Source organism: Carcharodon carcharias, chromosome 14 (genome assembly GCF_017639515.1).
Source record: "Carcharodon carcharias isolate sCarCar2 chromosome 14, sCarCar2.pri, whole genome shotgun sequence".
Taxonomy (NCBI): Eukaryota; Metazoa; Chordata; class Chondrichthyes; order Lamniformes; family Lamnidae; genus Carcharodon; species Carcharodon carcharias.
The window spans coordinates 17,611,479-17,630,706 of NC_054480.1; the positions used below are offsets into that span (position 1 = coordinate 17,611,479).

A 19,228-nucleotide genomic window follows, 5' to 3' on the forward strand; every position below is an offset into this window, starting at 1 on the left:
CATGGCTCAAATGTACGTTTCCTGACTTAATTTCAGCAGGAGTCTAGAGGAATGGGTGGCTGGTCTCCTCACTGCTGCTGATGGTAACTCTAGAGGAAAGGTCCAGATAAACACGGTTCCTCAGCTGTCATGCTTTGAAACCAAGTACGTAGCCTGAGCTCTGTTGGTCCTCCCACCTCTCCTCCCAAGTATTCAGAGAGCACCATTTCATTGACAGTTGCATGGCTGACTGCATTGGGACCGTTGAGAACTGGGACAGCTACACAAACTAAGGGTGGGGCAGGAAGGAGAGAGAGAAAAATACACATGCTTGGGGTGTGAGGCACACACACCATGCATACACAAAGTGAGTGTGAAAAAGGAGTGAAACAAAAGCTGTAATGGAGGCAGCAGAGTGCTCATGTCAGCCTTCAATATTTGCTGTTGTATATTGTGATTTGGCATTAGGAAGTTTGGCGCTTCACTCAGAGGACAGGGCCTCAGCTTACTGCAACTGGGCTTCAGTGGTGGAGTGTGGGAGTCAGTGAATTCAGTTAGGTTCTGATTTTATTATTTTCATAACTTGCTTTGTGTTGCAAATAGTTTTTGTGCAATTTTATGACTATCAATACAAGTAATTTCTAACTAATGTTTTTGTTGAATTGGTGGAATTTATTTTCTCTTTGTAGTCAATTCTATTGAAATATTATAGGAGCAGTTTTAATTTAAACATTACTTATCCTAAAATCTTTCTCTTCTTTTGCATTCTTTGATTTATGAATGATGTTATTCATCTCAGTAAAATAAGCTAAGCCAAATAATTTATTCAGGGCTTTATATTACTGAGCACTCAACTACGGCAAATGCAGTCACATTTGCAACCAGTTTGCAATATTCATATGCTTACACATTAAGTATTACATTATAGAATGTCATGTGATCTAATATCACATGATGAAATCTCAAGGAATACATCAATACAGGTTTGTCAAACCTTTAGAAATCTTCTAATTCTTTAAATAATAGCATGTGATCATCCAAAGAGAGGGAGGGAGTTTACTTGGTAGCCAACATTCTTTCAATCACCACCACTACTAACTGATTACCTGATTATTCATCTCTTTACGAAGAGCTTGTGGCAAACTGTGTGGAACATTAACCTATGTTGAAGTTACTATATAAAGTACTTCACTCATGCAATAGTATTTTGGGGTGTTTCTGAAGATGAGATTAATCTCTACCTAAATTAGGCTTTTTCTTTATTCACTATGTTTAAATCCCATATTAACTTGTGTGTTTTAATGAAGGAACAAATATATGCAATTATCACTTTAGAAACAAACAGCAGACGTGAAACAGGAAGGATACAAAAGAAATGAAGGGTGGCAGTGAAATAATAGCTAAACAGAGTTTGCACACTTACACACACTTGATGTGAACTCGTTGACAAATGTAAAGACATGAATCACCTGTGTGAAACACACATTTTGCAGAACTGTGTTGTCACCAGCAGACCTATGAGGTATATGAGCTAAGATTTCCACTACGGTACCTGACACTTTAAGAAAAGCTCAAAGCTCTTAAACGAATTCCAACAAAGTTTTCATGACTTGTGCTCTCCCATTAATAAAGTGGCCATTTTCCAAGGCTGCTTCACAGAAAAATGAAACACAACACTCACTGTTCTGCCAAGTATGGGAGATACTTGACATGTACAAACAATAAAAGCTGATCTGCAGGATGCAGGAAGTTTGAAGATGGCAGCAATGACTTTGAAGCGTGTACACTTGACCACATATAGGCCAACCATATCACATGGGTGCACACAATATTCTTTCAACATAGAAGACTAATTGTGATGAAGAATGATAAAAAGGTCACAATTATATATTATAGAAGATTGAAATATGGAAATTATTGAAAGCATCAGAAAGATACATTTAGCTTAAAGATGGCAGTGTTATTGTGAGCATTCAGTAAAGTGTAATCCTGGATTAGCCACCTGAACTCCAAAAAATCCAGCAATATATTTCTAGATTTTGTCCTCGAAAACGTTGAATATCATAAACTGTATTAAAAAAAAAACATGATTTGTTACAGTCTGGCATTACGTGAGAGCAACAAAAAGCAGCAAATTAGAAGTATCACTCAAGAGTATTTTACATTAAAGCAGAAAGACTCGTGACTTTTCCCAAAAAGTATTGATACCAATATGCTAAACAAGTTTAGTGAGCAGATGACAGAAGTCAGTCATTTTCTCAAAAAGATCAAGTGAAAACTGGAAAACAATTATTGTCAATTCATTAACACAGTCAGATCAACAGGATTACAACAAGTTAACTGCAAGTGGCTTAACAACCATCTTGGGAAGTGAAAGCAGATTGAAAGAAGCAAAAAGAAGTGTCAGAAATTGCTCAATGGTAGCACCCTCACCCAAGTCACAAATTTGTGAGTGCCAGTCCTACTCCAGAGATTTGAGCAAATATTCTAGGCTGATGTTTCAATGCAGTCTGAAGGGAGTATTTGTGGGATGTGTCATCTTTCAGATGAGCCGTTTATCTTCTCAGGTGGATGCAGGAGATTCCATGGTACTTTTCAAAAGGAGTTCTCCTGGCCAATATTCAACCCTCAAATCAACACCAGAATATTAGATTATCTAATCATTTATCACATTGTTTTTGGAACCTTGTTATGAATAAATTAGCTGCCATATTTCTCTATCTTACAATAGTGATTCCACTTCAGAAATACTTCATTGGTTGTGAAGTGTTTAATGACATCTTGATGTTGTGAACAGGAAGATTATTTTTTGAAACAAGGAACCTACATTGACATTTTCTTGCAAAGAATTTAATTCTTCCTGTCAAAATTTTGCAGATGAATAAAGTAAGTCCAGGCAAGGCAGGAAAATATGTGGCCTGGGGAAAAGTGACGCTTTTTCTTTTAGAAATTGGATCTATTACTTCTGACACATTCAGTCTACTCCTGTGTTCTCTCCCTCTGTTAACAGCTGCTGGGGTACAAAGTGAAAAGAGGGGGCTAAATCTCCATCTAGGCCACTACAAGAAAATTGCCTAATTTAAAATAAATCCACACTTTAATAGCTTCTTTCACAGTCAGATCATCTGGCTAGATGGGGCAGAAAATGAAAATGTCACATTGCCATAGCTAAGGATTCTCTTTGAGCTTGCAGCTGAAAAACATTACTGAGAATTTAACTCATTCACCTACCTTTAGCACCCAATGCTAGACTGAGAGAGTGAACTCAACTTCAACCTTACCAAGTAATTTAACTCATACCTCCTTATTCTCACAAAATCCAAATGATTAGGTTTCTGTCCACTAGGGTGAAGGGAGGGGGAAAAAGAAGAATGGATTGAATTGGAATCCAGTTTGCTTAAAAGATAAAGTGGTACTTTCCCTAATGAATCAGCTGGTTATACAAGTGAAAACCTGGAGGAGAGAGATCTGGAAGGTCACAGGTTTGATTCCTTATCCATGCGATGTTAGCTGACCTGAGGCAAGTGGAAGGAAAGAACCAACAGGAAGTTGCAAATGGCATCTGTAGCCAGTTTAACTGTACAAAACAAGGATGCATTTCAATCCTGAAGGCTATCCTCCAATCCTTGTTAAAATCCCCATTGACATTGGGTAAGGATAGGATTGGGCTTGACCCCACTGTAGAATAGCTTGTCGATACTCACTGTCTTGGCTCACGCATGAGGAATGGCCAGAAGACTCTTGGCACCTGTGGAGCTAGATCCCTGCAAAGGGTCAATGTTTCCGCAGGGTGGGGAAGACAGGGGAGAAAATTGACAAAAGGAAAATAAAGAAAGCTATTATAAAAAAAAAATTAGACCAAGCTCAACACCAACATAACAGAGTTAAAATGCAAGATGGTGTATTTCAAACACAAGTAAAGGGTCTCCCTGGATTCCAAGCAACTTGCAATGTCACCAGCCAAAATATCTACCACAGACACTCAAAGCTTCCAAAAAACTGTCAAGCGTGCTCCAGGGAAAAACACAATTCTTCTTAAAAAAACTTACGCATGCTGAATTTGCTCTTCTGGCTGCTGAGCTCCACTGTTCTTTTTCTTCTGCGATCGCGATGGTTTTTTCTTTTTGGGTTTGTTGGCATTCTGGTTGTTTTGCTTATTGGTCATTGCAAACTGTGCAGATGTGATATCACTCTGCAGCAAGTTGACAAGCAACGGACTGGTCAGGGTGACATCTTTGTTGTTTGGAAAACCAGAGGCAGTGGCCAATGACATCTGACTCCCACTTGCAGTGGTGCTATAAGGAGCACTGAAGGGCATGCCATGCCCTGAAAAATGAGGCCCAGCAGAGCTACCTGCCTGCATTGTCTGCATGTGAGAAGCAACTACGTTTTGCTGCATTTGCACATCAGGCAGCATCTGTGTTAGATTGACATCACTGGCTGATGTTGTAAGGTCACCATGCTGCTGAGTTAAATGAGGTACTGAAGGTCTAAGTACTTGTCCCTGCATTCCAATCCCTTGAGAATTCCCATTCAGAGGATTCTGCTGGATCATTGGTGTGGAAAATTGAACCATATTACCTTGAGAGTTTGTGGCAGGTCCCCTCATCATTTGACCTGGCCCTATTGTATTCTGCTGGTTCTGATTATTGAACCCTGGTTTGTTTCCCTGCACCTGACTGACAACAATTTGCTCAGACAGTCCCATCATCTGACTTTGCTGTAATATGACTTGACCCTGAGGTCCTACTAATTGCCCATGTGTAGTCATTATTTGCTGACCCTGCTGTGAATGCAACTGCTTGGGTGGAGTCATCCTCTGTCCAGAAGGAATGATATTATGGCTTTGGGATGCTGCCATCATCATTTGATTTTGGATGAGCTGGGGACGAGAAATAATCATCTGGTTTGACGGATGTAGACCTTGGGATTGAACGTTCATCATCTGACTCTGTGAAGGTGCAATCTGTTGATGCATCCCAATAAATTGTGACTGAGGGCCCTGCTGCCCTTGCACATTGCCCACATTCACTTGAGGAGTAGTGATAGATTGTTGATTATTCATGTTACCATGGAGTCCAACAAGATTTGCCTGCATTACGTTAGGTGGCCCGTGAGTCTGTACATTCATCGGATTTTGGGAAGCAGCGTTATTTGGACCACCTGGAAACAAAAAGCAAAACGTTGTGAACTTTTTTGGAAACTAAACGTATAGCTATTCATTCAAGGATGAAACCCTCCTCATTTAGACTGCATTCAGGACTTATGCAAAATTTAAATTCTTTTCATCATTAAAACTTGCTTATGATTAAAAGTTCCCAAGAGACTCACTCCTGCAGCAGCATAGGTGAAACCTCCAGTTCACTAATGTGATGGATCATAAGTCTGACCCATGACCACTTAGAAAAAAGTGGGATTTAGTCATTTATTACACCCAGCACTGAGACCTCCCCCATCCCTTGCTAATTCTCTCCTGAATGATGCTCAGGCACTAATCTAACTTGAATTTCTGTGGAGCAAACCAACCTGTATGTTGTACATTCTGGTTGGGCTGTGCCTGTAGAATTCCACTGTTCATCGAGGTGGCGGATGCAACTGCTTGGTTTATCTGTGCTTGAGTGAAGTTCTGATTAGGCTGACCTGGAGGAAAGGTTGGCGGAAGACGCTTTGGCATGCCTAAGGGAAAGAATGATGGGTGAGTTTTCATTTCAGCATGATTGCTAATTTAATTCCATTTCTGAAAACAGTCCTTGAAGCAAAGAAAATAACCTACATTTATATAGTGCCTTTGATGACCTGAAACACTTCACAGTCTTAAAGCGCTTTACGGCCAATGAAATGCTTTATAAATATAGTGACTGTTGTAATGTTGGAAATTGGGTAATTTGCACACAGCAAGATCTCAAACAGCAATTAAAAGATTAACCAGATTGTCTACATTATTGATGTTGATTGAGGGACAAATATTGGTTCAGATACCATGGAGAACTCCCCTGCTCTTTATCAAATAGTCTACCTCATCCACTGCAACACTCTTCAATAGAACACTGAAGTGCGAACCTAGATTGTGAGCTCAAGTCTCTGAAGTGGAACATTGCAATCTAGAGGCAAGAGTGCTAATACTGAGTCTCGGCTGACATTAAAGTCTTGTCACCCAATAGGGACAGTCAATGCCGCGTACATGAAAAATCACTCTCTGTTAACCTTTAGCAACCAGGGTTTCAATCCAGCACATACAGGCAGGGTGAACATTATTTCCTCCAAATGTCAAACAGAATTCAATGAGTGTACTATTCAAATACAGTAAAATATCATACACCTGGGCTTTTAAATAAATGAAAATGAACACCAAATAATCAGGGCCGGAACTGCAAGAAATGTTTCCAATATGAACCCAAAACCACCAACACTAAAAATAGTTAGGCTATGCATTACCCTTTATTCTAGACACCCTGGCCTCCATCACCAAATTTTAAAAGTCTATTAATGTACCAATGATAGCAATTACCAATTCAGCATATTTTGTGCTGGAAAAAGGAATCTCAAACAAATGAGAAACCTAACTGGTTTGATCAAATCTTGGTATTAAAACTTTGATAAAGATATCATTCACACAAGTCAGTCTCGTCTCCAGCAAAAGGACATCAATGCAGTACTTCCACTCAAAAGGACCACTGACAGTGGAACACAATGCAGCACTAAAACTAGACAATACTGGGCCATTTTGGATGTTTTTTTAAAAATTCATTCATGGGATGTGGGCGTCGCTGGCTAGGCCAACATTTATTGCCCATCTCTAATTGCTTCAAGAAGGTGGTGGTGAACCTTCTTGAACCGCTGCAGTTCATGTGGTGTAGGTACAGCCACAGTGCTGTTAGGGAGAGAGTCATGGAGGATTAGATAAATGTAGGGTGGAGAAATGCACATGATATTTCCACAAAGCATCTAGCTTATTCCGGTTGCTACACTTCCCAAGTCTGATCACTGGGCTAACGGACAGTGTAATTACTCAAATGGCCAGAAGTAAAATGCAGCTAGAAACATCCTGGCAAATGAATTTGTGCATCCCAATCCAGCTCTTTATGGGAAAAGAATCATTGTGTAAAATTGCCAATTCTTTAACACTATGTTTGGCAGTCTCACTCAGCTGGCATGGAAAGTGAAAACGAAAAGGTTGCTGTTGAGTGGGGTGGAGCACTAAGGAGAGTCTTTTGAGACTGGTGTTAAGACACATTAAGCTAACAGGGCAGCTATACCCAAACTAGGAGCCAAAACTGGGGAGAAAAAAATTCTATTCTGAACAGACATTCCTTACTTGCAGAAAACAAGGTGGATCAAGCCAAATACCAGCAGAATAATGGAGATGGAACAATTAACAGAAAACTATTAAAATCTCACCAGCAACAACATAGCATCCTTAGCTTTATACGAAAGAGTAGACATTGAGGCAGAATCTTTTATTTACAAAACTGATGGTGAGGGAAGTAAAGGAAGCCAAGTTAAAGCAACTATTATTTTCCTCAGCCATTGAAGCACAATTGGAAAGTATGCAAATTCACCTATTTATAAGTGATAGAGTGCGTAACACACCAGACTATCTACACTTCTCAACTTTTCATTTACTATAAGGATTTGACTTGATCGCATTAATAAAAATGCATTATTATTTCTTTACTGGCAATATTTTTTTCAATGTTGCAATACTTACTCCCCATACCAGAATGGGAACTCTGTGCCACCTGATTTGCTTGCATCATAAAGCCAGCAGGTAAACTTCCTTGTTGAACTATAGGACCTCGACTTGGAGAACTCTGGCACACAGCTGGTTGAAATGTCTGAGGGAGGGAGCTGCTCTGAGGTGTCCTCTGTCCTATATGCTGCTGCGGCTGGTTCACCGTTGGAGAGGATGAAGGAGAGCTTTGTTGGAAAGAGGAAGGAGATGAAACTGGAGACTTGTTGGTTAGATGAGGCTGTTGCAAGGGCGTAGAAACTCGAGAAGGCCCTCCTTGGTGGTTCTTAGGGGGTGGTGATGCAAACTGTGGTGAGCTGCAGGGTTGAGAAAAGGTTTGATGGCTTTGTGATGTTTGTTGACTACCAAAAGGGTATGGAGGAGGAGGGTGAGTGGGGGTCTGTACAGTCGCCAGGGACGATCTGACCTGAAGTTGCTGGGGCTGCATTTGTCCAGGCATAGGAGCCTTCTTCCAGATCTGATTAGCTAATGTTCCTAAGGCTCCCTGTGTCGAGGGTGATTGGATTGCTGCAGCTGGGACTTGATTCCACGTGGCAGCTATGGAAATTTGAGCTGGATTAAATGGAGGACGCCCTCCCTGCAGTTGATGAGACTGAAGATTGGCTGGGGCTATCTGCCGGGTGGTTGACATTGTTTGCACAATGTTAGGCTGTGAAGGCAATGATCCAGAGGGGTGACTTGACGCTTGAATGTTTAGAGTTGACAAAACAGAATCCATATCTGGTTTAAAAAAAAACACATTTAATTTCAAGCAGTAATTCCAAACATTATAAGATGATTAAAGGTTTTCTATTTGTCATTATCACAGACAATAATGCTTTGTACAAGAATAAGCTGAACATCTGAAGAGCTTTGTGGTTTACTTATATTGTAAATTTGATGTGGATGTAATGATTATATTCAGCTTTTATGGTGTATCTCCCAAGGAAACGCAGCACTTTGACTCGATATTAACTGAGAATTGCAGGAAGAAACTAAGCCAGAGGCCATGGTAATCAAAGTGTTTAGCTACCATCCAAAGAGATGAGATGATAATTTGCATTAGGTGTCACCACATCCTTCCATATCAATCCCTATTTGAGCCAGCAAAATGTGCATCCTCCTACTTTCTGGAAAGCCACCTCCTTCATACAACCACAAAATGAGACCTCGTATGCTAGGGCATGCAAATATGAACCTATATCCTATCACGCCATAACACAGTATGCTAGTGTGAAAGCTTAAATAAATATGCATATGCGTTCTGCTTACTAGGGATGTGCTTACTAAATTTATGCAAATTTCTACAGTTTTGAGACAATGAAAAATCCCAGGAGTCATCAGTTGCAAGCAGAAATATTAGTAAAGATTCAATCATTCAATCTTAATTGACTGTCAGCCATCTTATTAGAATAATTAAAACTTATGTTGTTTCTCATGGTTGATTAAATTTGAGCCCTTGGTTGTTAACAGCTTTGGTGCGCTAAACTCACAAGTACAAACCAGGTAGGTAGAAAATACAGCATCAGTTAGCTGGGGTGCTTTGCAGTCAGTCTTTAATGAAGCTGGGAGAATTTAAGTGGTGCAATGTGACATTACAGTAGACAATACATGCAAAGGTTTACACTTAAATCAAAAGTTCACGTCATTTAATTATGAATTGGAAAAAGGTACACTCCTTATAGAAGATAGGCATTCCATTTGCGTGAGTGACCAGTGACAATGAACCAAAGGGAATATTTAATGCACAACCCGCAAATTTGTAAAATTTCCAGAAATTCCAATATTGTAATATGATAGAAAATTAAAATACCTGTAACAAGTAGAAAACCTAACAGAATGAAACTGTTTTAAAGTTTACAGACAGTACGTAGCTCCTGGCTGGTAACAAGCTTTTAGATTTGAACATGTTCAAATCACCATCCGAAGAGATGAGATGATAATTTGCATTAGGTGTCACCACATGCTTCCATATCAATCCCTATTTGAGCCAGCAAAATGTGCATCCTCCTACTTCCTGGAAAGCCACCTCCTTCATATAACCACAAAATGAGACCTCGTACGCTAGGGCATGCAAATATAAACCTATATCCTATCATGCCATAACACAGTATGCTAGTGTGAAAGCTTAAATATGCACATGCGTTCTGCTAGAAATTTGTAACTGTAGTGTCGGTTTAAATAACCCGCTATTTTGATTCAGTTCCTGCTTCTCTTGCAACATGAATTGTAAATTACACATGACAACTGTTTCAGGAGAACTCTGTTCAAATGGCACACCTGGTAATTGAAAATAAAAAGTTCAGTCTGCAGAACAGCTGGAAGACACAGTGATCCATACATGTATAAACAGAGCCCTTAGTGGTGAGGAGTTAATTTAAGAAATGTTTTTGAACTCAGCTGTGCTCAGTGCACTCTTTTCAGGCAATATAATGTATATTTTCATAAGTTAAAGTTAAATGATATGCCATGTAACTATATTTTAACTTGTGCAGTGGTAAAATAAATGTACAAAAAAAAAGCGTTGATCTAGCCTGGTAGAGATAAGGAGAACTGCACATCCTTCTGAAAACTCTTTCCTTGGCAAGCGCTGTCCCCTCTAAGAAATAAGCTTTTAATGCATTATATCTCCTCCTTACCAGGCTGCGAGGTGGGTCGAGCAGAAGGATGAAGTACTCTGCTTTGCAGTAGCTCTGAACTTGCTCCACTACTAACCAAGGAAGCTGCCATATTGCTACTTGAAGGGATCATGGCAGCAGATGGGTTGTTAACTCTAATCAAACCTATTTCCAAAAAACAGAACATGGAATTATAATTGTCTCATCAGTATTTGCATTTGACACCAACTTTTTCCCGATCCATATTTCATTTTGTAACTTTAAATGTCATTGTGCATTATGTTGCAGTTCTCAATACTGATAATCATGTTTCCAGTTTTAAAGTCTTTGAGCTTTCTTTCTTTGCTCAGAATCTTACTTTGTCATACAATGTGATCCTTAAACATAAACATTTACAGCATTCGCATATCATAAATACTGTCAACAGTTACTAACAAAGCTGACATGTTAAAATCCACCACCGAATACTGTATTTGCTTGACCATGAGACACATTTTTCTGGCAAAAAGTCACCTAAAGCTGTTGTGCATCTTATGGTCTGAAAGTTATTCCCAAATATTTTCTTCTAAATTCCAATATGGTGGAGCAAATACAGTACTTTCTCATTTGCCTTGTTATCTGGCATAGTCCTTTAACCAATTGGCAAGGTCCATCCTTGATTACAGTTCTCATTTCAACTACAAGTCTGTTGAGACACCTGATCATGCGTTTGAGTCAAGATATAGCAATCTCACAGCTTATTTCTATTAATTCAAAGTCTCTTGATTTAAATGATCTAATGTATTTTTTTAAAAAACGAATGTACTTTCCAATGTAACTTATGTGCCTTTAAGGGCAGGAGTGGAGAAGATTGACCATGGAATCAACATCCAGTGAAAGTATTGAAAACAAAACACTGGAATAATTTAAAAAGCAATTAGATGCGCATGGGAAGAATTTGCTGAATAGATAAATGAAGGTGCTCTTTCTCATCCATAATTGTGATCTTTTATCTTATTTAATCACTCATCCTGTGAAGTCAGTATCACAAATAGGCCTTGCCTTCACCCCCACGTCCGACTGAACTATACCTCACTTTATAAAAAGAATGCAATATTGCACTTCCAAGAGACTACTTTGCATTGCTTTCAAAAAGCAGCAACACAATCACCTTGCTCCAAAAAAAAAATGCTTAGCGGTAGAATATTTTCTGTACCTTGACCCCCTTGCAAAGAAAATCCTGATTCCATTCTGATCTGATTCACTGGCCCGTTTACTCTGATCTCTTGGCCTCTATGTTGCACCAAAGCCAAATTAATGACTCCTTCACCTGAAATAAAATGGAACATTCTTTTTGTTTTAAAGCTACTTTCAGATTTTTGAAGTGCAATGCATTAAAACTTTTATATTTCACTTTGCATCCAAAGCCAAACATTTTTGATCAAACATCGTCGTTAACACTATAAAAACTGAATTTTAGCTCCAGATTTTGTGCAGTACATTACTTGCTATACTTGATGACTTTTCATCCATCTTTGTAGTATCTTGCTGAAATTGTGCACAACCAAGTTAGAATGTCCACCCATCCAATGTTGCATACATTGAAAACTGGAAAAAAAGTAGGCAAATACCTTCAATTTGAACAGAAAGAATGCCCAAATCACGGAGCTGCTGGTTATTATTCTGAGCCATCAGTCGTAATCGCTCTGCAGCTTCACGGGGAATATTAAACGTTACACGAACGCTGTTCCATGGTTCCACTTTCTCCGGCCTCAGTTTCTCTGCGTCTGGTTGAAAAGTTAGCAAATATTTCATATTTGGTACCTGCCTCCCAAAAGCATTGTTGGATATACTAAAAAAAAAACACACTTGCAAATATCATGGTTGAACTTAATGTAGCACTTAATGTCCTGCTTTATAAGGACAGACTTGTTATTGTATATAATGAATATGTGTTATATTTCCACTAAGGTGGAGTTTGTGCCCCTTTAAAGCCACAAAGTCTAACCATTGTTAATTGGAGTGGCTCAGGTCAGAGGGTAACTGTTTAATATGGGGAGCTTGATAAACTGAAAAGTGCTAATCACTTTCAGGCTGCAACTCAGTAGCACAGAGTCTTTTAACATTCAAGTATAGCAAATCACAGCTCAGTCCGCTGCAGCATGTTCTTTTTAACCGAACTTCATTCAGTTTTTGAGCATTCAAGAGGCTGCTCATAGCCAAATTTTCCTCAACCCAGGACAGGTTAACAACTCAAATTTCTCTACATTGGTATCTTCATCATTCTCTGATTGATGAAGGAACTCATACCAGGATAATGAACACCAGTCATAACAAGGTGAAATAGAAGTGACTGGAAGTAGTAAGCAATCTTGTCTATTCTCTAAACTTTAGATGAAAGTAAAAGTGAAATGGGAGTTCAAGATGGTGGGATACAAGAGCATTTCAAAAAAATATATACTTTCTTGTGCAACTTTATTATACTCTGATTGAGTGATCTGAAAGCATTAATCCTTTGAACAGAATTCTTACCCATCCCCAGAAGGCATGACATGTTATTAATGATCATGTCTAGTTTATTCACAAAATCATCATCCTTCATGTTCCCCTTGAAAGCTATCCAGACTGTGAAATCATCCTCCTGGACTTCCAGACTCAGCTGATCTTCGCCCAACACCAACTCCAGGTCCAGGTCCATTTCCTCAATGGTTGTAGACCACACGGAGAGAAGCATGTCTTCTAGTTTAGATGAGTCATCTGAATCTATTCTTTCAGTGTTTCAGGTTGATGCAAATGGTGAGCCACAAAGAGGCTGTGCGCAAAATGAAAACAAATTAATACACAATAAGCAAATCAAGTAGTAAAAATTCACATGATTTGCTAGGTTGCGTGAACATATACAAATTGAGGCTCTATGAAAAGTTTAACTGTCAGGCTTGCAGCTCCAGGGACTGAGTTTTTTTAAAAAGAGTTTTGCTCTCGCATTGTGATTTTTTTCCATTTATTCACAGGGTGTGGCAGTCAGTGCCAAGGCCAGCATTTACTGTTCGTCCCTAATTGCCCTTAACGAAGTGGTTTGCTAAGCTATTTCAGAGCACAACTGAGAGTCAACCACATTAGTATGGATCTGGAATCAGGCTAGACAAGGACGGCAGACTTCTGTCCCTATTGGACAATAGTGGACAATCCAATAGTTATATGGTCACCATTAGTGATATTAGCTTTTTAAAATTTTATTCCAGATTTATTTATTAAATGAATTTAAATTCCCTAGCTGCCATGATGGGATTTGGAGTCATGTCTCTGGATCATTAGGCCAGGCCTTTGGATTACTTGTACAGTAACATAATTATGACATCATTCAGAATAACTATACCTTAACATTACTCACATCAGGATCAACTTGATTAGTAAAATAGAGATTACAATTTTAAAAATAATTAATTTTTTTGAAGCATAATAACTTCTACATCATCAGTCTTCCTTTTTAATTATATTCCCTCATCTCATTAACCGCAGCATAATGCTCCTCACATGCCTAAGCAGCAGGGTTTTGCTAACCAAAGACCCATATTCAACTCAGTCATTACTGATTTCGATGGCTTCAATTTGGGGGAGTAGTGGAGGCTACAGATGATCTCAGTGCCCCTGGGTTAGCAATCTGGGAAGTTGTAGCAGGGATGGGGGTTGAGGAGAAGTGAAAAAAAATCAGCCAAAGTTAACCTTTTTTTGTTTGCTAACTACCAATCCCCTCCTGTAGGCAAGAATATGATTGAGGTGGCCATGGTGTTCCCACAGATGAGTAGCTTGCTAACAACGATGAGGCTCGTTCATGAATGATACATGAGTGGCCACTGGTACAAAGCACTAGAAGATGTCCTGCAAAAAAGATATTAATTTTGCTGAGAAACTGAACTGTTCCAATTCATGGTACTGGTGTTGACCGAACCTTCAATCTGGAATCATCTGTAAGCTTCTGCTACTGCCAAACTGGCTGAAATCATCTCAGCACTGACCAAAGATTGAACCTGGGTCATTATTCATTAACACTGTTCCTCAAATGCCTGAGGAAGTATCACAGCCATGGGTTATGAAATCCCTTTCTGGAAAAAAATGTTGAAAGTTATGTGCAGAGGGCATTCCAGTCCTCAAATTAGCTCTCAAACATCTTTTCCTATAAATGACGTGACTATTCAGGCTGCCTTTCACCTCAGAATGTACAGTTTAGCAATCCTCTTTAAAAAAGTTAAAATAATGCTGTAAAAAGGGTCATTGCATACAAATAAAAGTCCAAAATGCTGACCTGGTCCATCACTTCACAATTGCATTACCTAACTAACACCATCACTACCTGGATTTCAATGCCATTACCATATTACCATCTTCTCAGGGAAACTAGGGATGGACAATCAATGCAGCCTTGCCAATGTTACCCACATTTCCAAGAACAAATAAAAAATATTTACACTGCATAGGTGGCAAAATTCCTAACAAAAGTAAACACAATTTTTCTTTACATTTAAACAACCTACTAGCTAAGTTACAGAGTGGATTTCAAACCAAGAATCTGATTTTGTTAGTGGGCACTATGAAAAGTGTTCTCATTAAAATGGAATTTTGCCCCCTTATTTTGTCTCCCAAAACTAACTGTTAATGCCAAAGAAATATCATTAAAGTTCAATATTCAAAAGGTTCAACTGTCTGCTTGGACTGTAAACAGTGTTTGAAGGATGTAAATGATGCTTTCAACTATACAGCAAATCAGTGCACAGGACTCCAAATTCACACTATATAAAATTTTCCCTTTTTTGAGTAATACATCTGAATACTGAATGATCAAAATAAATTAACAGGCTTCTGGAGATGGCTCACTTTCCACATTCACTTTTGTATCCCTAACTCTGGCAGCTGAGTAAAAGACTCAATAACACAATGACTACTACACCCAATCACTGTCTCTTATGCAAGCAAATAGACACTAATTCAATGCTGAAATATTGTCAATAAGTCAGTTCATTTGGAATACCTCGACCCCTGAAGCAGCCAACCGGAAGGAGAATCAGCCAAGGCCATGGATCAGGGCCTACGGCCAGATAGAGAGGCTGGGGATCAGGGCTAAGGAGAGGGTTTAGGTGCAATCAGCCGGGATTCAGCTGTTAGACCTGCTCTGTCCGAGAGGGTAGGGGGGAAAGAGTGCGACCTGGGAAATGGGGTACGGAGAGACTGAGCCCCAAAGGGGAAGAGGGTGGGGGGGAAGAGAGCAGGGGGGGTTGGGGGAGGGGGGGGGAGCGGGGGGGGAGAGAGAGGGGGGGAGAGAGAGGGGGGGAAAGAGAGAGAGAGGGGGGGAAAGAGAGAGAGAGGGGGGGAAAGAGAGAGAGAGGGGGGGAAAGAGAGAGAGAGGGGGGGAAAGAGAGAGAGAGGGGGGGAAAGAGAGAGAGAGGGGGGGAAAGAGAGAGAGAGGGGGGGAAAGAGAGAGAGAGGGGGGGAAAGAGAGAGAGAGGGGGGGAAAGAGAGAGAGAGGGGGGGAAAGAGAGAGAGAGGGGGGGAAAGAGAGAGAGAGGGGGGGAAAGAGAGAGAGAGGGGGGGAAAGAGAGAGAGAGGGGGGGAAAGAGAGAGAGAGGGGGGGAAAGAGAGAGAGAGGGGGGGAAAGAGAGAGAGAGGGGGGGAAAGAGAGAGAGAGGGGGGGAAAGAGAGAGAGAGGGGGGGAAAGAGAGAGAGAGGGGGGGAGAGACAGAGAGAGGGGAGAGACCGAGAGAGGGGAGAGACAGAGAGAGGGGAGAGACAGAGAGAGGGGAGAGACAGAGAGAGGGGAGAGAGATGGGGGGGAGAGAGATGGGGGGGGAGAGAGATGGGGGGGGAGAGAGATGGGGGGGGAGAGAGATGGGGGGGGAGAGAGATGGGGGGGGAGAGAGATGGGGGGGGAGAGAGATGGGGGGGGAGAGAGATGGGGGGGGAGAGAGATGGGGGGGAGAGAGATGGGGGGGGAGAGAGATGGGGGGGGAGAGAGATGGGGGGGGAGAGAGATGGGGGGGGAGAGAGATGGGGGGGGAGAGAGATGGGGGGGGAGAGAGATGGGGGGGGAGAGAGATGGGGGGGGAGAGAGATGGGGGGGGAGAGAGATGGGGGGGGAGAGAGATGGGGGGGGAGAGAGATGGGGGGGGAGAGAGATGGGGGGGGAGAGAGATGGGGGGGGAGAGAGATGGGGGGGGAGAGAGATGGGGGGGGAGAGAGATGGGGGGGGAGAGAGATGGGGGGGAGAGAGATGGGGGGGGAGAGAGATGGGGGGGGAGAGAGATGGGGGGGGAGAGAGATGGGGGGGGAGAGAGATGGGGGGGGAGAGAGATGGGGGGGGAGAGAGATGGGGGGGGAGAGAGATGGGGGGGGAGAGAGATGGGGGGGGAGAGAGATGGGGGGGGAGAGAGATGGGGGGGGAGAGAGATGGGGGGGGAGAGAGATGGGGGGGGAGAGAGATGGGGGGGGAGAGAGATGGGGGGGGAGAGAGATGGGGGGGGAGAGAGATGGGGGGGGAGAGAGATGGGGGGGGAGAGAGATGGGGGGGGAGAGAGATGGGGGGGGAGAGAGATGGGGGGGGAGAGAGATGGGGGGGGAGAGAGATGGGGGGGGAGAGAGATGGGGGGGAGAGAGATGGGGGGGGAGAGAGATGGGGGGGGAGAGAGATGGGGGGGGAGAGAGATGGGGGGGGAGAGAGATGGGGGGGGAGAGAGATGGGGGGGAGAGAGATGGGGGGGAGAGAGATGGGGGGGAGAGAGATGGGGGGGAGAGAGATGGGGGGGGAGAGAGATGGGGGGGGAGAGAGATGGGGGGGGAGAGAGAGATGGGGGGGGAGAGAGATGGGGGGGGAGAGAGATGGGGGGGGGAGAGAGATGGGGGGGAGAGAGATGGGGGGGAGAGAGATGGGGGGGAGAGAGATGGGGGGGGAGAGAGATGGGGGGGGAGAGAGATGGGGGGGGAGAGAGATGGGGGGGGAGAGAGATGGGGGGGGAGAGAGATGGGGGGGGGAGAGAGATGGGGGGGGGAGAGAGATGGGGGGGGAGAGAGATGGGGGGGGAGAGAGATGGGGGGGGAGAGAGATGGGGGGGGAGAGAGATGGGGGGGGAGAGAGATGGGGGGGGAGAGAGATGGGGGGGGAGAGAGATGGGGGGGGAGAGAGATGGGGGGGGGAGAGAGATGGGGGGGGGAGAGAGATGGGGGGGAGAGAGGTGGGGGGGGAGAGAGGTGGGGGGGAGAGAGGTGGGGGGGAGAGAGGTGGGGGGCAAGTGATGGGGGGGAGAGAGATGGGGGGAGAGAGATGGGGGGAGAGAGAGATGGGGGGAGAGAGAGATGGGGGGAGAGAGAGGGTGAGAGAGAGATGGGGGGAGAGAGAGAGGGGGGGAGAGAGAGAGGGGGGGAGAGAGAGATGGGGGGGAGAGAGGGGGGGGAGAGAGGGGGGGAGAGAGGGGGGGAGAGAGGGGGGGAGAGAGGGGGGGAGAGAGGGGGGGAGAGAGGGGGGGAGTGAGGGGGAGAGGGGAGGAGAGTGGGGGAGAGAGGGGGGGAGAGAGGGGGAGAGAGGGGGGGAGAGGGGGGGGGAGAGGGGGGGGGAGAGGGGGGGGGAGATGGGGGGGAGATGGGGGGGGAGATGGGGGGGGAGATGGGGGGGGAGATGGGGGGGAGATGGGGGGGAGGGGGGGGGAGAGAGGGGGGGGAGAGAGGGGGGGGAGAGAGGGGGGGGAGAGAGGGGGGGGAGAGAGGGGGGGGAGAGAGGGGGGGGAGAGAGGGGGGGGGAGAGGGGGGGGGAGAGGGGGGGGGAGAGGGGGGGGGAGAGGGGGGGGGAGAGAGGGGGGGGGAGAGAGAGGGGGGGAGAGAGAGAGAGGGGGAGAGAGGGAGAGGGGAGAGAGAGAGAGAGGGGGGAGAGAGAGAAGGGGGGAGAGAGAGAGAAGGGGGGAGAGAGAGAGGGGGGGGGGAGAGAGAGAGAGGGGGGAGAGAGAGAGAGGGGGGGGAGAGAGAGGGGGAGAGAGAGAGGGGGAGAGAGAGAGGGGGAGAGAGAGAGGGGGAGAGAGAGAGGGGGGGGAAGAGAGAGAGAGGGGGGGAGAGAGAGGGGGGGGGAGAGAGAGAGAGGGGGGGGAGAGAGAGAGGGGGGGAGAGAGAGAGGGGGGGGAGAGAGAGAGGGGGGGGGAGAGAGAGGGGGGGGAGAGAGTAGGGAGAGACAGAGAGAGGGGGGAGAGACAGGGAGAGGGGGGAGAGACAGGGAGAGGGGGGAGAGACAGGGAGAGGGGGGTGAGACAGAGAGAGGGGGAGAGACAGAGAGAGGGGGGAGAGACAGAGAGAGGGGGGAGAGACAGAGAGAGGGGGGAGAGACAGAGAGAGGGGGAGAGACAGAGAGAGGGGGGAGAGACAGAGAGAGGGGGGAGAGACAGAGAGAGGGGGGAGAGACAGAGAGAGGGGGGAGAGACAGAGAGAGGGGGGAGAGACAGAGAGAGGGGGGAGAGACAGAGAGAGGGGGGAGAGACAGAGAGAGGGGGAGAGACAGAGAGAGGGGGGAGAGACAGAGAGAGGGGGGAGAGACAGAGAGAGAGGGGAGAGACAGAGAGAGGGGGGAGAGACAGAGAGAGGGGGGAGAGAGAGAGAGAGGGGAGAGAGAGAGAGAGAGGGGAGAGAGAGAGGGGGGGAGAGAGAGAGACGGGGGAGTGAGAGAGAGGGGGGAGAGAAAGAGAGGGGGGAGAGAAAGAGAGGGGGGAGAGAAAGAGAGGGGGGAGAGAAAGAGAGGGGGGAGAGAGAGACGGGGGGGGGGGCGGTGAGAGAGAGAGGGGGGGTAAGAAGAGAGTTCCTGGGGTACAGAAAATAGTAAAAGGGTGATAAACGGAGGAGCAGGGCCAATTCGGGACCTAAAAGGGAATTTATACATGGACGAAGGGGCCATAGCTGA

General features: G+C 44.5%; 1 protein-coding gene across 5 annotated transcripts in view; it reads right to left on the reverse strand.

Annotated features, from left to right (window-relative positions):
• The window catches only part of ncoa6 (nuclear receptor coactivator 6), a 62,332-nt gene that overhangs the window by 32,197 nt on the left and 10,907 nt on the right, over positions 1-19,228 (reverse strand). For all 5 annotated transcript variants that reach the window (XM_041204134.1, XM_041204131.1, XM_041204130.1 and 2 more), the window contains exons 2-8: positions 12,838-13,117; positions 11,937-12,092; positions 11,522-11,635; positions 10,348-10,491; positions 7,688-8,449; positions 5,506-5,655; positions 4,029-5,142 (exon numbers count right to left, since the gene is read on the reverse strand). In XM_041204134.1, coding sequence (XP_041060068.1) covers positions 4,029-5,142; positions 5,506-5,655; positions 7,688-8,449; positions 10,348-10,491; positions 11,522-11,635; positions 11,937-12,092; positions 12,838-13,039 — 2,642 coding nt within the window. In that variant the 5' untranslated portion in view covers positions 13,040-13,117. The remainder of the gene's footprint in view (positions 1-4,028; positions 5,143-5,505; positions 5,656-7,687; positions 8,450-10,347; positions 10,492-11,521; positions 11,636-11,936; positions 12,093-12,837; positions 13,118-19,228) is intronic.